General features: G+C 41.3%; 1 protein-coding gene across 1 annotated transcript; it reads left to right on the top strand.

Annotated features, from left to right (window-relative positions):
- Positions 1 to 3,517: 3,517 nt before the first annotated feature.
- si:dkey-247m21.3 (5-hydroxytryptamine receptor 4) lies at positions 3,518 to 16,890 on the top strand. The gene is made up of 6 exons (XM_014138425.2): positions 3,518 to 3,655; positions 11,052 to 11,139; positions 11,348 to 11,494; positions 13,822 to 14,022; positions 15,377 to 15,530; positions 16,309 to 16,890. Exons 2-6 carry the CDS (start codon positions 11,111 to 11,113, stop codon positions 16,888 to 16,890), a joined length of 1,113 nt encoding a protein of 370 aa, XP_013993900.2. The 5' UTR covers positions 3,518 to 3,655; positions 11,052 to 11,110.
- Positions 16,891 to 18,037: the final 1,147 nt, after the last annotated feature.

The following is an 18,037-nucleotide window of genomic DNA, read 5'->3' as shown; positions in this document are numbered from 1 at the left end:
CTACACATTCCTTTGTCTCATGCCTTTCTGCACTTCTCACACCTAGGAACCTCCCTCCTACAAACTGCTGCCACACACTCCTACACACTGCTGCTACTTTGCACTTTCTTCCACTGCAAATCTACTATTCCAGTGTTTTACTTGCTATATTGTATTTACTTCGCCACCATGGCCTTTTTTGCCTTTACCTCCCTTATGTCACCTCATTTGCTCACTTTGTATATAGACTTATTCTTCCACTATATTATTGACTGTATGTTTGTTTATTCCATGTGTAACTCTGTGTTGTTGTATGTGTCAAACTGCTTTGCTTTATCTTGGCCAGGTCGCAGTTGTAAATGAGAACTTGTTCTCAACTTGCCTACCTTGTTAAATAAAAGTGATATATACTGCTCAAAAAAATAAAGGGAACACTAAAATAACACATCCTAGATCTGAATGAATGAAATAATCTTATGAAATAGTTTTTTCTTTACATAGTTGAATGTGCTGACAACAAAATCACACAAAAATAATCAATGGAAATCCAATTTATCAACCCATGGAGGTCTGGATTTGGAGTCACCCTCAAAATTAAAGTGGAAAACCACACTACAGGCTGATCCAACTTTGATGTAATGTCCTTAAAACAAGTCAAAATGAGGCTCAGTAGTGTGTGTGGCATCCACGTGCCTGTATGACCTCCCTACAACGCCTGGGCATGCTCCTGATGAGGTGCCGGATGGTCTCCTGAGGGATCTCCTCCCAGACCTGGACTAAAGCATCCGCCAACTCCTGGACAGTCTGTGGTGCAACGTGGTGTTGGTGGATGGAGCGAGACATGATGTCCCAGATGTACTCAATTGGATTCAGGTCTGGGGAACGGGCTGGCCAGTCGATAGCATCAATGCCTTCCTCTTGCAGGAGCTGCTGACACACTCCAGCCACATGAGGTCTAGCATTGTCTTGCATTAGGAGGAACCCAGGGCCAACCGCACCAGCATATGGTCTCACAAGGTGTCTGAGGATCTCATCTCGGTACCTAATGGCAGTCAGGCTACCTCTGGCGAGCACATGGAGGGCTGTGCGGCCCCCCAAAGAAATGCCACCCCACACCATGACTGACCCACCGCCAAACCGGTCATGCTGGAGGATGTTGCAGGCAGCAGAACGTTCTCCACGGCGTCTCCAGACTCTGTCACATCTGTCACATGTGCTCAGTGTGAACCTGCTTCATCTGTGAGGAGCACAGGGCGCCAGTGGCGAATTTGCCAATCTTGGTGTTCTCTGGCAAATGCCAAACGTCCTGCACGGTGTTGGGCTGTAAGCACAACCCCCACCTGTGGACGTCGGGCCCTCATACCACCCTCATGGAGTCTGTTTCTGACCGTTTGAGCAGACACATGCACATTTGTGGCCTGCTGGAGGTCATTTTGCAGGGCTCTGGCAGTGCTCCGCCTGCACCTCCTTGCACAAAGGTGGAGGTAGCGGTCCTGCTGCTGGGTTGTTGCCCTCCTACGGCCTCCTCCACGTCTCCTGATGTACTGGCCTGTCTCCTGGTAGCGACTCCATGCTCTGGAAACTACGCTGACAGACACAGCAAACCTTCTTGCCACAGCTCGCATTGATGTGCCATCCTGGATGAGCTGCACTACCTGAGCCACTTGTGTGGGTTGTAGACTCCGTCTCATGCTACCACTAGAGTGAAAGCACCGCCAGCATTGAAAAGTGACCAAAACATCAGCCAGGAAGCATAGGAACTGAGAAGTGGTCTGTGGTCACCACCTGCAGAACCACTCCTTTATTGGGGGTGTCTTGCTAATTGCCTATAATTTCCACCTGTTGTCTATTCCATTTGCACAACAGCATGTGCAATTTATTGTCAATCAGTGTTGCTTCCTAAGTGGACAGTTTGATTTCACAGAAGTGTGATTGACTTGGAGTTACATTGTGTTGTTTAAGTGTTCCCTTTATTTTTTTGAGCAGTGTATATATATATATATATATTTTTTTTTAAATGTCCATAAGCTTGACACCTGTAACAACTTAACGTATTCAGCACAAAAGCTGAAATCATAAAACAAACAAGAAAAGCTCCATGTCAGACAGCATGAAAGCCATTTTACATACAGCTCTAAAAATAATGTAAAAACAGTAACTCAATTCTCATGATCATCATTTAAAGATAATCAAAACAGAGGGAACAAACATGATGCCCGAAACTAATTATTGTCGTTCTTAACATCACTTTGTCGGGCAAAGGCTCAACATCAAAACTGAAAAGAACAGACTCTTCTGTTTCACCACTCACGCCACCCTATCTGCGTCACACCAAACAACGAGCATCACAAACACCGGGGATCTTCCCCTTCAGTTGGTCAACGTTCCCATTTACCGCTACTCCAGTAATCATTCCTTTCAATGGTGCCCTTTTTTTGATTGCAAAACAATTCACATTTCTTCCCCCCATTCATTTAACATGGATCACCTGCTCCCTCTGACCAGCAGAAACACAAACAATTATCACAAGACCACTTCTGGTTACCCTCACCGATTCCACAGCACCCAACTTGCACCAAGGGTCAGGATAAACAGAGTTAGGTGCTGTGGAATCGGTTGGTAAATGGATCAGCCAAAAGGCAAGGGTCCACCTTTTCCAAAAACGTCCCTCCTACTGTCACAGAATCATCTTCATCCTGACCCTTGGTGCAAGCCTCAGGCTCCGAGAACTTCACCACATCTACCACCTTCGATACTTCGCCCTCATTCACTTCCATTTCTCCTCCTGTCTTCAGCTCACTCTGCTTACACTTTCTACCATTCTTCTTTAACAAACCATCTCCCTTTCCCCACCCTTTTTAACCGACTCAAGCTCACCCCCTTCCTCCCTCCCTCTCTCAGACCTCCTCTGCCTCTCTTTTCCCCTCCATTCCTCCTCCGTATTCCAAGTATACTTCTCCTTATGATAATACTGCACTTCTCCAGACATAATTATTGTTCTTGCCTTCTCAAGGGACGCCATTTAACCAGCTGTCACAATATCTGTACAATCAGCACACAAAAAATCGAAATAAAGGCACACGTTTGTTGTAAGCAAGATTCATTGTGTATTGTTCCAAAATAATCCTCTTTCGCTATGTCTTGGATTAATACTGTTTGAACATCTATTTTGTTTTCATTTGACATTTTATTTGAAGATACAGACCAATGAAGATTCTGAGGCAAGTAGAATGTCAGTGTTGGCCATCAAAGTAACAGTTGTCCTGCCCAACAAAAATGAAACAAAGTATTTATCTAGCATTTGACACAATAAAAGGTGGTACAGACAGAGCCATTGATATACGGAGATTTGTGGTCTGGTGTCTCTCTATTGGAACCACACGGGGGCGTCATAGTCAACCCTTTCTTTCATCTGGGAGAAGCGGGCTTTGAAAGATGATTTCACATCTACAGCCCAACTCGCCAATTTAGTTCGTTTGCAAACTGTGATCGCAGCTCAATCATCTGTTCTCCTGCACATCGCCTTGCGCACCATGGTATCTCATTTACCCGCACCTATGGCACTCAATGGTCATTGCTTGATGTGTTTAATCTGTGACAAAATACCAATGGAATATGAGAGTCCATAGCAACACAGGGCTGTTCGAACCCGTAAACTGAGGCGCCGAGCCCACAGGTGAGGAAAACTTTAAGATCAAGTTCAGAACCTCTCAGCAGCGTTGTGGTTTGTTTTTAAGTTATTCAGACATTGAAAATGAATGGGTTACGTCGAAAATAATATAGCTTTATTCAAGTGAAGAGTTTGTAGTAGTACAGTCTGGGGATATACTGCATGGGCGATATAGTTGTGTGTAACACAATTACGTACGATAATTTAGCAAATTGACTGGTATACCCGACTATGATTAACGGACGCATTATCAGAATTATGTTATAGACATACACCGCCCCCATACAAACCCTGAATTGTACAGTGGTGTAAAGTACTTAAGTAAAAATACTATAAAGTACTACTTACGTAGTTTTTTTGGGTATCTGTACTTTATTATTTATATTTTTGACCACTTTTACTTTTACTTCACTACATTCTTAAAGAAAATAATGTACTTTTTACTCCATACATTTTCCCTGACACCCAAAAGTATTCGTTACATTTTGAATACTTAGCAGGACAGAAAATTGACCAGTTCGCACACTTATGAAGAGAACATGACTGGTCCTTACTGCCTCTGATCTGGCAGACTCACTTAACACAAATGCTTTGTTTTTAAATTATGTCTGAGTGTGACCTTGGCTATCCTTAAATTAAAAAACAACTAGAAAATTGTGCAATCTGGTTTGCTTAATATAAGGAATTTTAAATTATTAGTACTTTTACTTTTGATACTTAAATATATTTTTGCAATTACATTTACTTTTGATACTTAAGTATATTTTAAACCAAATAATTTTAGACTTTTACTCAAGTAGTATTTTAATGGGTGACTTTCACTTTCACTTGAGTCATTTTCTATTAAGGTATCTTTACTTTTACACAAGTATGAAAATCAAGTACTTTTTCCACCACTGGAATTGAATATGCTAATGATTTATTTTTATTACTAATTAATGCATGTTATAATCGAGATAGCACTTATCTAGCCATTATTATTATGTGTTCATGGTTATGATAGGGTAGCTAATTTGATTGTGAACAGAGCAGTGTTGGGGAGTAGTGAAATCAGTGGTGGAAAAAGTACCCACTTTTCATACTTGCGTACAAGTAAAGATACCTTAATAAAACATGAGTCAAGTAAAAGTGAACGTCTCCCAGTGAAATACCACTTGAGTAAAAGTCTAAAAGTACTTGGTTTTGGTTTTTAAAGTATCTTTAGTTAAGTAAACTTATATTTTTCTTAAGGGTAGCTTTAGTGTAGATTAACTTCTTCCACTGTGAAGTAATTGGTAGCTTGGTAAACTATATTTTCAGAGTAACTTCCCCAAAACTGGAACAGAGCTGTATCATATTAAACATGCTCTTTTTGTACATATTTTTGTCCATTCTAGTGCGCTATTTTAACCCAGTTTTCATACTTAACTGGCAAAGAACAGTTTTTTGTCCATAGTTTAAAATTACATTTGATTGCTTGATGGTGATATGACATTGGCAAATCTAAGTGCTTGTAGGCTATATCAAAATAATAGTAGGCTTATAAATTGTAATAATATTAATAGAAGTCTTTCCGAACCAAAAAGCACTTTTTAATCTAAATAATGTTTTTCGAAATGAATATTCCATTAACATCAGATATGAATTCTTCCTTCCTTGTTACTTCATCACCCTTTAGAAACAGTAGCCTATCAACACCTTGTGGATTTCATTAGAGCAGAGATCAAGTTGGCTGTCCACAGTTCAACTAACACCCCTGTTCTAAATGGAGGTAAAAAGAGACGAGAAAGTACGGAACATCCATTTAACAGCACAGAGTACACCCGCTCTCTCTATCACACACAATTTTTTTTTTACATTTTAGTCATTTAGCAGACACTCTTATCCAGAGTGACTTACAGAAACAATTAGGGTTAAGTGCCTTGCTCAAGGGCAGATCGACCGATTTTTCACCATGTCAGCTCGAGGATTCAAACCATTGACCTTTCGGTTACTTTGCCCTGGCCCAACACTCTAAGCGCTAGGCTACCTGCCACCCCTACACACGCATGCACGTGCATGTGCACACACACCCCTTTCACTGCTCTCTCTGGGGTCAGATTATCATCTCCTGCCCCTTTGAAATATATTACCAAAACAGAGGTCAGCTGCTACCAGGTCTACAGTTTGTTTAGGAGAGCTCCAGTGATTATGTAACGTTACCCTCCAGGAGGAATGCTTATCCTGTAGCCAATCCTGTTTCATTTAATTTAATTCATATCCAAGGCATCATGTATAGCCTTGCTGAAATACCTTCAAGAGGATGTTTGCATGTGTAGGTACAGTTTTCTGATTAGGAACTTTGCTCTTTCTCTTAATTAAGGCACCAGCAGACATAATCAGGACACTAGTAACTAGGTTATAGATATAGAGCTGTGCCTTCCAGGTGGCTGCACACAGTGTTATGAGTCTCTGTCTTTGCTAGTGCTCCAGTGTAGCCTATCACACCCATAGGATTCTGCTACTTTTATTTCCTTCTGTTTCAGGTTGCTTTGACTTCCAAGCTCCACTTTTGACAAAGTGAAATTCTCCTATCTCCCTTACAGGAAAATCCACATGATTTAACACGTGGAAAGTCACATGATTTCATGTTAAATTTCACATGTGAAATCATGTGAAACTTGTTTTTGGAACACTTGACATAGTAGCTTTAGTCACAGTCAATAGCCCAAGCATCTAGAAATCATTGATATTGACAGTGCTGCCATATGGTGCATTGAGAGAATGGAGATTCAGTCAGTTCCCACCAAATAAAGGGGAAACCACATCCACAGCAGCCTGATGGTAACAAATAGCTGTTTTATTCCATGGTGCCTGGTGTGTCTGTGTTCACTCTCTGTTTACCCCCATCACAGGCTGTCACAACTCTTCTGAGTGTCCCTGCATGGTCAATTACTCCTTCAGAGATCATTACAGTCATCTAAGTAGCTCAATTCATGAAATATATTTCTTTGCACGGAACGAATGTCCGGGTTTGCGTCTTGTCCCTGTCGTTGGTGTGCATCACGTGTGAAATTGTCTCCCTGAGCACATGGAAAAGTTAAAGTCGTCTTTATAATGTTGTTTATGGAGAAATTGAGAGCCTTTGAAATGCTCGTCATGTGAATTTGAAAAGATGACACCATAGTGTTACTGTAGAGAAGTACAATTAGTCAGCCATTAGAGGAACAGTCCCAAAACATACATAGAACGTACGGTACATAGAACACACTTACTATCAATCTACTGTTACAGTTACTATCAATCTACTGTTACAGTTACTATCAATCTACTGTTACAGTTACTATCAGCCTACTGTTACAGTTACTATCAACCTACTGTTCAAGTTACTATCAATCTAGTGTTACAGTTACTATCAACCTACTGTTACAGTTACTATCAGCCTACTGTTACAGTTACTATCAACCTACTGTTACAGTTACTATCAATCTACTGTTACAGTTACTATCAATCTACTGTTACAGTTACTATCAGCCTACTGTTACAGTTACTATCAACCTACTGTTCAAGTTACTATCAATCTAGTGTTACAGTTACTATCAATCTACTGTTACAGTTACTATCAGCCGACTGTTACAGTTACTATCAATCTACTGTTACAGTCACTATCAGCCTACTGTTACAGTTACTATCAGTCTACTGTTACTGTTACTATCAGCCTACTGTTACAGTTACTATCAGCCTACTGTTACAGTTACTATCAACCTACTGTTCAAGTTACTATCAATCTAGTGTTACAGTTACTATCAATCTACTGTTACAGTTACTATCAGCCTACTGTTACAGTTACTATCAGCCTACTGTTACAGTTACTATCAGCCTACTGTTACAGTTACTATCAGCCTACTGTTACAGTTACTATCAACCTACTGTTACAGTTACTATCAACCCACTGTTACAGTTACTATCAGCCTACTGTTACAGTTACTATCAGCCTACTGTTACAGTTACTATCAACCCACTGTTACAGTTACTATCACCCTACTGTTACAGTTACTATCAACCTACTGTTACAGTTACTATCAACCTACTGTTACAGTTACTATCAACCTACTGTTACAGTTACGTACTCTTATTGTGATAAACTACTGTGGCTGAGATATAGCATAGCTACATTATATATTCTATAATTTAAAAATAAAATAAATGAATCAAATTGTGGCATGTGGTCAGTGGAGGTGCATCAAAAATGAATCAGTTTGCCTGTTGAAGAGCCACACGGTAAAGACAGCTAGTGTGGGAAGGTGTCAGATCTGATTATGCGAGCAGAATTTGTCAGAACTGTTTGTTATTCCTCCACTAATGTTATGTAATGTACTGTACTGTGATTCAATTCATCTGTCTTAGTCCTTCTCAATAACTCCGAATTGTGATGGTGGCAGGTGTTTAACATATCAGGGATCTCTGATTTAGTTATTTTGATTCTCTAGGAGCTCATATATATTGGTTCTTGAACAAACTTTGTAAGTATGCTATTTCTAAAATTCCCTTCAATTTCTCTTCAGGCATGTCTGTCTGAGTTGAACTCGGCTCCTTGGCTGAATTTGTTGGGACAAAAGTATGCCCTGAACACACTGGAAAGTGAAATGCCCAGATTTGAAATCCTTTATTTTTATTCTGGGACCACGGATGAAAATGAACAAAAGGCAACAAGTGTTATTTTCATGGATTTTAGTTGTAAACAATTTTATTTTATTTATCCAATACCAGTTGAACTACACTGAGTGTACTAAACATTAAGAACACCTGCTTTTTCCATGATCATAGCTTTCACCTGGTGAATCCAGGTGAAAGCTATGATCTCTTTTTGATGTAAATTGTTAAATTCACTTCAATCAGTGTAGATGAAGGGGAGGAGACAGGTTAAAGAAGGATTTTAAAGCCTTGAGACAATTCATACATGGATTGTGTATGTGTGCCATTCAGAGAGTGAATGGGCAAGGCAAAATGCCTTTAAACAGGGTATGGTCGTACATTAGGTGCCAGGCGGTTTGTGTCAAGAACTGCAACGCTGCTGGATTTTTCATGCTCAACAGTTGTCCGTGTGTATCAAGAATGGTCCACCACCCACAGGACATCCAGCCAACTTGACACAACTATGGGAAGCATTGGAGCATGGGCCAGCATCCCCGTGGAACGCTTTTGACACCTTGTAGATCCATGCCCTGAAGAATTGAGGCTTACTGGAGGGGGGCAACTCATTATTTGGAAGGTGTTCCTAATGTTTGGTATACTCAGTGTATATTACAATTTTCAAAGACAAGCAACGTGCTTTTCAATAAAATGTCTTTTAGTGTTTTCTGGAATGTATTGGTTGTGGATATGATAGGAGGAACCTCACCCATTGAGCAGCGAGAGCACTACAGTGGTGTCATGGAGGAGTCCAAGCCGCCAGTGGCCAGATTTTACCCTCCTCCTCCTCGCATGTAAATCCACAGCATGCCAGACCTCTTAAAGCAAGATTTGTGAAATTATGTGTGAAGTTGTTTTGGAGTATCTACTTGCTAATTATTTATATGGAGGCACTGGTAAATGAATTGGGATTCATTCAAGGCTTTTACAGTAAGTTTTATTTGTATTCATGGCATGATCATCTGCAAATATCTTGGTTCTTGTAATTGCAAGTATGGCAGTTATTTCACAGGATTCAAGTGCTTTGGATACATTCTGCTTGATATTCCTGTTCTAAACTATTGTAGTGCATTGCTGAGGACTTGACTCTCCGACAAGCTATTCATTTCAAGAGCTTCAGACTGTTTTTATACTCGAACAAGACTGTGTTTCTTTGCCTCAAAGCCTTGGAATGAGAAGTTAATATACTTCTCTGAAGTATTTGAACACAAAAGAAAAGCCTTACATGAATAAAATTCCCAGAGAGTGTGTTTCGAGGACTCAATGTGAGCATTGTGAAATAGACTGTGATGCCATCGCCAAGTCAAGTGTTTATGTTCCTGGAATGCGTCTTCTCTTTGTAAGATGTGTACTTTATGTTCCAGTTTAGGATGAAGGATAACTGGATCTCAAACTGTGATTTGTGAAGACAGTGTCAAATGATTGTATATTTATTTACCTACATTTTTTTTATACAACTCTTGGAATGCTATAGAATGACAGTCATTCCAATGTGATTACATGCTTATAAATGTAATTTGTGAGCATATAATTGCTCTGGAATGGTCCATCATTCCATCAGAAGCTGTCGAACTGTCATCCCCCTATGAGGCTGCAAAATTCATGGAGTACTGAAGCCTGGCAGATTATGGAGAAATCCAATATGGGAGGCATGCCTTTGTTTTGAAGAGCTGTGCTTAAGAGTGTGATCTCCATTGGAATGAGGAGTCTTTTAGAATTGCATACACCTCAGTCCTCTCATGTATTTACCCACTTGGATCTCAGCATACTCCCACCTCACTCTCACTCTCCGCATGTATTTATCCAGCAGGGGCTCCAGGCAGAGCACTCCTGTGTGATTTGGACCCACTGCTCCCTCTCCGGAGGCTGAGGTGTGATTTGGCCACAGAGGACTCCATGTTAATAATAATGTGCCAAAACTCTTCTCCCTTCCTCATGTTGTGTAAGGAAATCTTCCTGTTCAACTCAACTCCCTAACAGATGACACATTTATGATCGGAAAATCTAGGGAAATACTGGGTCAAAGAAAATAGTGCCATTGTCTGAACTTTCTCTGCTCTCTTTTATGACGTTGACATACAGATATGGCAAATATTGTCTCATTCCACTGGCTGTGTGGGTTGTGTTTGTTCTGTAAGGTGTGTGTGTGGGTGCACAGTGCGCACGTGTGCTTGTGTGTCTGTGTGTGCTGTCATGCCCCTAAGCTTTGTGTGGAGGGGAGATTTGTGGGTCATAAGCACGCTGTGCAGATACATGCAACCACTGCCCTCTGTTTGCTCTTTCACTATTGTTTTGTTAAAGTCTGAGGGATCCAGACCCTGGATTCAAGCCCTTCTCAGACTGTACTGGTTATCTATTGTAGCTGTCCTATCTCAAGTCTGCTTCAAGGAAGTTTACTTGTGGTAAGAAAAATGTTGGCCAAACGTTGACCATAGACGGGGATTCTCAACTATGTTGACATAGGGACCATGATACTGTAACACGAGGTAAACTTCACACACTTTAGATATGGTGGGTTATGACAGGAACTTATAACTGTTTGCTATAAGACAACACCACTTTCCTAGACTTCTGAGTTAATAATATTCACGACTGATAAAGCAGTCCTCTAAACAGCCATTGTTACATACGTACGAGACAGGTTTAGAGTGGGTAACATTACCATCATACAAGATTAGAGCTGTAGACTTGAATAATTCACAGTGTTAGTATTGGAGCTGTGATGAATGGGACTGGATGTGTTTGTCCTCAGGGCCACAGCATTTTGTGTGGAGGACTCTCCTCTAGCGAACTCCATGCAGATGAACAGTGATGGCCACAGAATCACACCCACCTGAACAGTAAGAACACACAGTGGAACATGTTATGATCAACATTAAACATCTAAAGGCCACTCAGAAAATTATATATTTTTTATGAAAGGTCTTCATTTATACATGTGTTATGATTGAGTTGTGCTTGCATCTAATGCATTACTGTATTCATTAGTCACATTTGAAATGATGTGATGATGATGAACTCAATAACCATCATTGTTTGATTGTGTAGTTCAGTCGATGAAGTGGCAAACACGGAGCAAGTGCTGAACTCGCTGGAGAGGATCATTCTCACCCTCTTCCTCACCATCATCATCATCATGACTGTTTTGGGGAACCTGCTGGTGATGGTGGCGCTCTGCAAGGACAGACAACTACGGTAAGCACACTTCCTGTTTACATGTATGTCCCATTCTGTCAAATAAAAGTGGTCAGAGGAAAAAATGTGACCTCTTTAGAGTGTGGTTTTTACCACAGAAGCTAGGTTTCCATCCAATTGACAATAGAGTTTCATGCAAATATTCTAAAATCAGGATAAAAACATATGCGCATTTTCTCACCAGAGATGTGTTTCCATCAAATTGACTTATTGCAGATACATTTTATTTTTATTTTATTTAACCTTTATTTAACTAGGCAAGTCAGTTAAGAATATTAAGAACAAATTCTTATTTACAATGACGGCCTACCCCGGTCGAACCTTAACCCGGACGACGCTGGGCCAATTGTGCGCCGCCCTATGGGACTCCCAATCATGGCCGGTTGTGATACAGCCCAGGATCGAACCAGGGTCTGTAGTGATGCTTCTAGCACTGAGATGCAGTGCCTTAGACCGCTGCGCCACTCGGGAGCCCAAAAAGGCTGTGCGTGATGATGTAGTGCACATAAAAATACTGTTAAATTCCCATGTACCGGATAAAAACTACAAGTTAAATGGCATTTTCAACTTTACTGATGGTTTTCTCATGAAAAATGTTGCTTTATATAGTGAGTGTGCCCACTCTGGGTTTGGCACGGCTCTAGCCAACAGCGCACAGGGTACAGATTGAATGCTGTTGGCTAGAGCACACGTATAGTTTACATGCTGAGATTATTATGGATAAAATAATATGATTATTTTTATTTGTCAAACGGCAGCCAAGCATCGATCATCATGTCACTAGAATAAGACCCTCGATATTTAATGGAAAGGAGCATCAAGCTCATCACCTTGCACTTTCACCACCCTGTGAAGTTCATCATCATTTATTTAATCTTAATGCGTTTGAGCCAATCAGTTGTGTTGTGACAGGGTAGGGGTGGTATACAGAAGATATCCCTATTTGGTAAAAGACCAAGTCCATATTATGGCAAGAACAACTCAAATAAGCAAAGAGAAACGACAGTCCATTATTACTTTAGAGGACATGAAGGTCAGTCAATACGGAAATTTCAAGAACCTTCTTCAAGTGCAGTCGCAAAATCCATCAAGTGTTATGATGAAACTGTCTCTCATGAAGACTGCCACAGAAAAGGAAGACCCAGAGTTACTTTTGCTGCAAAGGATAAGTTCATTAGAGTTACCAGCCTCAGATATCGTCAATTAACTGCACCTCAGATTGCAGCCCAAATAAATGCTTCACAGAGTTCAAGTAACAGACACATCTTAACATTAACTGTTGAGAGGAGACTGCGTTGGGTTGAGGTCGGGTGATTGTGGAGGCCAGGTCATCTGATGCAGCACTCCGTCACTCTCCTTGGTCAAATAGCCCTTACACAGCCTGTAGGTGTGTTTTGGGTCATTGCTTGTATTTCTTGGCCCAAGCAAGTCTCTTCTTCTTATTGGTGTCCTTTAGTAGTGGTTGAATTGCTGCAAATAAACTACTACTAAAGGACACCAATAAGAAGAAGAGACTTGCTTGGGCCAAGAAATACAAGCAATGACCCAAAGCACACTTACAGGCTGTGTAAGGGCTATTTGACCAAGAAGGAGAGTGACGGAGTGCTGCATCAGATGACCTGGCCTCCACAATCACCCGACCTCAACCCAATGGAGATGGTTTGGGATGAGTTGGACAGCAGAGTGAAGGAAAAGCAGCCAACAAGTGCTCAGCATATGTGGGAACTTCTTCAAGACTGTTGGAAAAGCATTCCAGGTGACTACCTCATGAAGCTGGTTGAGAGAATGCCAAGCGTGTGCTAAGCTGTCGAAGGGTGGCTACTTTGAAGAATCTAAAATAAAAAATATGTTGTGTTTTGTTTAACACTTCTTTGGTTACTACATGATTCCATATGTGTTATTTCATAGTTTTGATGTCTTCACTATTATTCTACAATATAGAAAATAGTCAAAATAAACCCTTGAATGATTAGGTGTGACCAAACTTTTGACTGGTACTGTATATGAAATGATGTACCAAAAAGTTATTGATCAGAATTCAATTGAAGTAGGACGTGTGATGGACAGACTGATGAACAGGCCACTTCCTAGCTATTTGGCGACAAACTAAGTAGCTGTTCTTACATCTGGCACTGGCATCCTTTCTGTCATGTTTCATGTTTAGCGATATGGAATTAAAGGGTAATTGAGAGAAAAAAGGTTTGTTCTGTCTTGTGCAGATCAGTTGACAATTCTAACAGATAACAAAAATAGAATTATCTTTGCATTCAACTCATGGGCCTTTCTGGAAATAAATCAAAATGCTTTTGTTCCTCGTCTCCCTCTAGGAAAAAGAAGACCAATTACTTCATAGTGTCTTTGGCGTTTGCAGACCTCCTGGTTGCTGTGGTTGTCATGCCGTTTGCAGCCATTGAGTTGACCACAAGTCAGTGGAGGTACGGGGAGATATTCTGTCTAGTTCGGACCTCACTGGACGTGCTGCTGACCACTGCATCTATCCTACACCTGTGCTGCATAGCACTGGACAGGTGAGCAATGAACATAGTGAAAAACATCCCTTTACTCATGTAAACATTTGTAAATATGTCAGCCAGCTATTGCAAACTTTTTCCACGCGCCTATCCCATTCACCTTGATGCATCCGTTCAGCCTAATAGCCCTACGCCTCTGTTAGCACCCAGCTCTATTAGAATTAGTATGTGCCTTGGATGGCCCTCTAGCACCTCTTTGTCCTTTGTCCATAGCATATGGCAGCCTGTCATGGCTGACAGATGAGCAGCTATGTTGTCTTGTCCTGCACCATACAGTGAAAAGCCACTGTAGTGAGTCACCTGCTAGCTCAGCTCCTCGCTCCAAACACAAATATGATTTCTGCTTCTCCACAGGACCAATCATTCTTTTAGCTTCCCTGGGTGGAAATATGAGACACGAGTCATGACAAGAGGCCTGATTGGTCGTTAGAATTATACTTATTTTTTTAAAGTAGCGTATGAAGTGATGAGTCACTGCTAGTCTTTCTTATCCACCTACACTGAGTATACACAACATTAGGAACACCTGCTCTTTCCATGACAGACTGACCAGGTGAATCCAGGTGAAAGCTTTCCCTTATTGATGTCACTTATTAAATCCACTTCAATCAGCGTAGATGAAGGGGAGGAGACAGGTAAAATAAATGATTTATAAGCCTTGAGATAATTGAGACATGGATTGTGTATGTGTGCCATTCAGAGGGTGAATGGGCAAGACAAAAGATTTGAAGTACCTTTGAACAGGATATGGTAGTAGGTGCAAGCCGCACCGGATTGAGTGTGTCAAGAACCGCAACGCTTTTCATGCTCAACAGTTTCCTGTGTGTATCAAAAATGGTCCACCACCCAAAGGACATCCAGCAAACTTGACACAACTGTGGAAGCGTTGGAGTCAACATGGGCCAGCATCCCTGTGGAACACTTTCGACACCTTGTAGAGTCCATGCCCCGACGAATTGATACTGTTCTGAGGACAAAAGTGGGTGCAACTCAATATTTGGAAGGTGTTCCTAATATTTTGGACACTATTGTCCACAAATATCTACCTAATATGTACATACCAAAATATGTATTAAGGGATAAAGCCACCATACATGGTGAATTCAATAGAGGATGTCAATTTTGTTTATTATTGGGTTATGCAAATCATGAGATTATTTTAAAGAATACGGAATTAGGAATGAGTCACCATTGGCAATATTTTGGTATGTACATATTAGGTAGATATTTGTGGCCTGTAGATAGAATTCAGAAAAACACCATCAATAGATTATGTTTTTTTACCTCAGTTGAATCTATGATGTGGATGTTGTTATAATGTTGTTATAATGTTGTTATATTCTATTGATAGGTACTATGCAATCTGCTGCCAACCGCTGGTGTACAGGAATAAAATGACGCCCTTGAGAGTGGCCATGATGCTGGGAGGATGCTGGGTCATCCCCTCCTTCATCTCCTTCCTTCCCATCATGCAAAGTTGGCACGCCATTGGCATAGAGGACATTGTAAGTCTATAAGCAGCTGTGTTCAGCCTGTCTGTCTGATGGTTCTACTACAGACAGAGGCTTGCTCTTTAGTCTTATTCATTACATCTAAATCCTTTTTATGCTGAATGTTTTCAACTAAATCATTTTGTTGATCCTTGAAAATGTGAACAGGACACATGTTAAGTGAAGGACACATGGTTAAACCAACAAGCATAACATATTTCAAATTCATTGGATGGGAATGTAGTAGTCAGTTCAAGCATCATGCTCTTTGGGGAGAGCAAACTTACACAAGCCCTTTTCTAGTTCTAAAAACAGCACTATAACTCATTGTTTCACCTTTGACACCTGAAAAAACTTCCCTCTGTCAAATGGAGGCACTGATGTTCGTTTTCAAATGTCAAATTACCCATATAAGTGCCTTCTTAGTGCACTCAATAATCGTAAGACTAAAGCTACTAATACCATTTACATAGACAGACATAAACACCAGGCATACAGCCTCTTGCTCTGAGACCTAAACACCGGAGTCAGTGCTGAGCACAATCCACAGCTACCAGTTTATGAACACAAATAATATGTCAACGTCTACCTGTTCGAAGTTTGTTGTAAGAGAGTCAGGAAATGGGCATTAGGCAGTCAGTCGTTGCACTCTATTTATATACTGTTGGTTGAATGAGAAACATGTGTGTAACTATTGCATATGTGGATGTGGATACTACAGAACGTGCATGCCTCTTCCTGTATGTGGATCGGCTTGTTAATGGATTGTTCTCTCTCTGCATGCTGCCTTCAGATAGAGCAGAGGAAGTTTAGCGGCAACAGCAACGAGACCAACTGTGTATTCGTGGTGAACCGTCCGTATGCACTCATCTGCTCCACCGTGGCCTTCTACGTTCCCCTGAGCCTCATGGTCCTGGCCTACCAGCGCATCTACGTCACCGCCATGGGCCACGTGCGGCAGATTGGCACGCTGCAGCGGGCAGGCTCCGCCCCCTACTCGGCGCCCCCCCAGCACTACCTCAGCTCCGAGCAGCAGGGCTCCAGTCGCATGCGCATAGAGACCAAGGCTGCCAAGACCCTGGCTGTCATCATGGGCTGCTTCTGTCTCTGCTGGGCCCCCTTCTTCATCACCAATGTGGTGGACCCCTTCATCCACTACAGTGTGCCCTGGCAGATGTGGACCGCCTGGCTGTGGCTTGGCTATATTAACTCTGGCCTTAACCCCTTTCTCTACGCCTTCCTGAACCGGGCCTTCAGACGGGCCTTCCTCATGATACTGTGTTGTGGTGATGAGAGATACGTACGCCAGGGGAGCTATGGCCCCACCAGACACTACTCTGGATCTGTCAACGGGACCTCCATCGCGCTCAGGTAAGGAACTGATACTGGACCACCCACCCATGTCCTCCCTTTTATCAACTAGCCCTGAATTAAGATAATTCTCTCTCAGGTACTGGTGCATCATCTTCTCTCAGGTAGGTGGGTTATGCGGAATCTCTGTTGTCTAATCTTACTTAAAATATATTTTAAGATTAGACATTGCCAAAAACGTTTGGGGTTTGGAGGGAAAATCTGGTTATTCTCCAACTCCCATCAGGGTAATCAAATAATTCATATTTAGGTCAGATTTCGAGATGTTGAATATTAAATGCGTTGAATGTCTGTGTGTTATTTTAACATTTTTCTTAATTATCCGTGGTTCAGCGCTGTTATGAGGTGTTTTTATAGACAAACAGCCTCATCTTTTCCTCTCATATTTCAGTACACATAACACATTTAGTTCTGCTCTGAATGAGGGAAGGAAGAAAACATTAGGAAAGCCTTGAAGCAGTACATACAGTACCAGTCAAACGTTTGGTCACACCTACTCATTCAAGGGTTTTTCTTTATTTTTACTATTTCTACATTGTAGAATAATAGTGAAGACATCAAAACTATGAAATAACACATATGAAATCATGTAGTAACCAAAAAAGTGTTAAACAAATTGAAATATATTTTATATTTGAGATTCTTCAAAGTAGCCACCCTTTGTCTTGATGACAGATTTGCATACTCTTGGCATTCTCTCAACCAGCTTCACCTAGAATGCTTTTCTAACAGGAGTTCCCACATATGCTGAGCACTTGTTGGCTGCTTTTCCTTCACTCTGCAGTCCAACTCATCCCAAACCATCTCAATTGGGTTGAGGTTGGGTGATTTTTACATTTAATTTAACCTGTATTTAACTAGGCAAGTCAGTTAAGAACAAGTTCTTATTTACAGTGACGGCCTACCAGGGAACAGTGGGTTAACTGCCTTGTTCAGGGGCAGAACGACAGATTTATTTTACCTTGTCAGCTCAGGGATTCGATCCAGCAACCTTTCGGTTACTGGCCCAACGCTCTAACCACTAGGAGGCCAGGTCATCTGATGCAGCACTCCATTACTCCCTTCTTGGTCAAAGAGACCTTACACAGCCTGAAGGTGTGTTGGGTCATTGTCCGGTTGAAAAACAAATGATAGTCCCACTATACGTAAAC

This window comes from Salmo salar, chromosome ssa13, assembly GCF_905237065.1.
Source record: "Salmo salar chromosome ssa13, Ssal_v3.1, whole genome shotgun sequence".
In the NCBI taxonomy this organism is placed as follows: domain Eukaryota; kingdom Metazoa; phylum Chordata; class Actinopteri; order Salmoniformes; family Salmonidae; genus Salmo; species Salmo salar.
The sequence above is the reverse complement of the archived record's forward strand: the minus strand, read 5'-3'. Positions and strand labels throughout refer to the sequence as shown.

Coding starts and splice junctions, on each gene's coding strand:
- si:dkey-247m21.3 (XM_014138425.2), top strand. CDS start 11,111: ATGGCCACAGAATCACACCCACCTGAACA. Junction 11,140..11,347: donor GAATCACACCCACCTGAACA/GTAAGAACACAC, acceptor TTGATTGTGTAG/TTCAGTCGATGAAGTGGCAA. Junction 11,495..13,821: donor TGCAAGGACAGACAACTACG/GTAAGCACACTT, acceptor GTCTCCCTCTAG/GAAAAAGAAGACCAATTACT.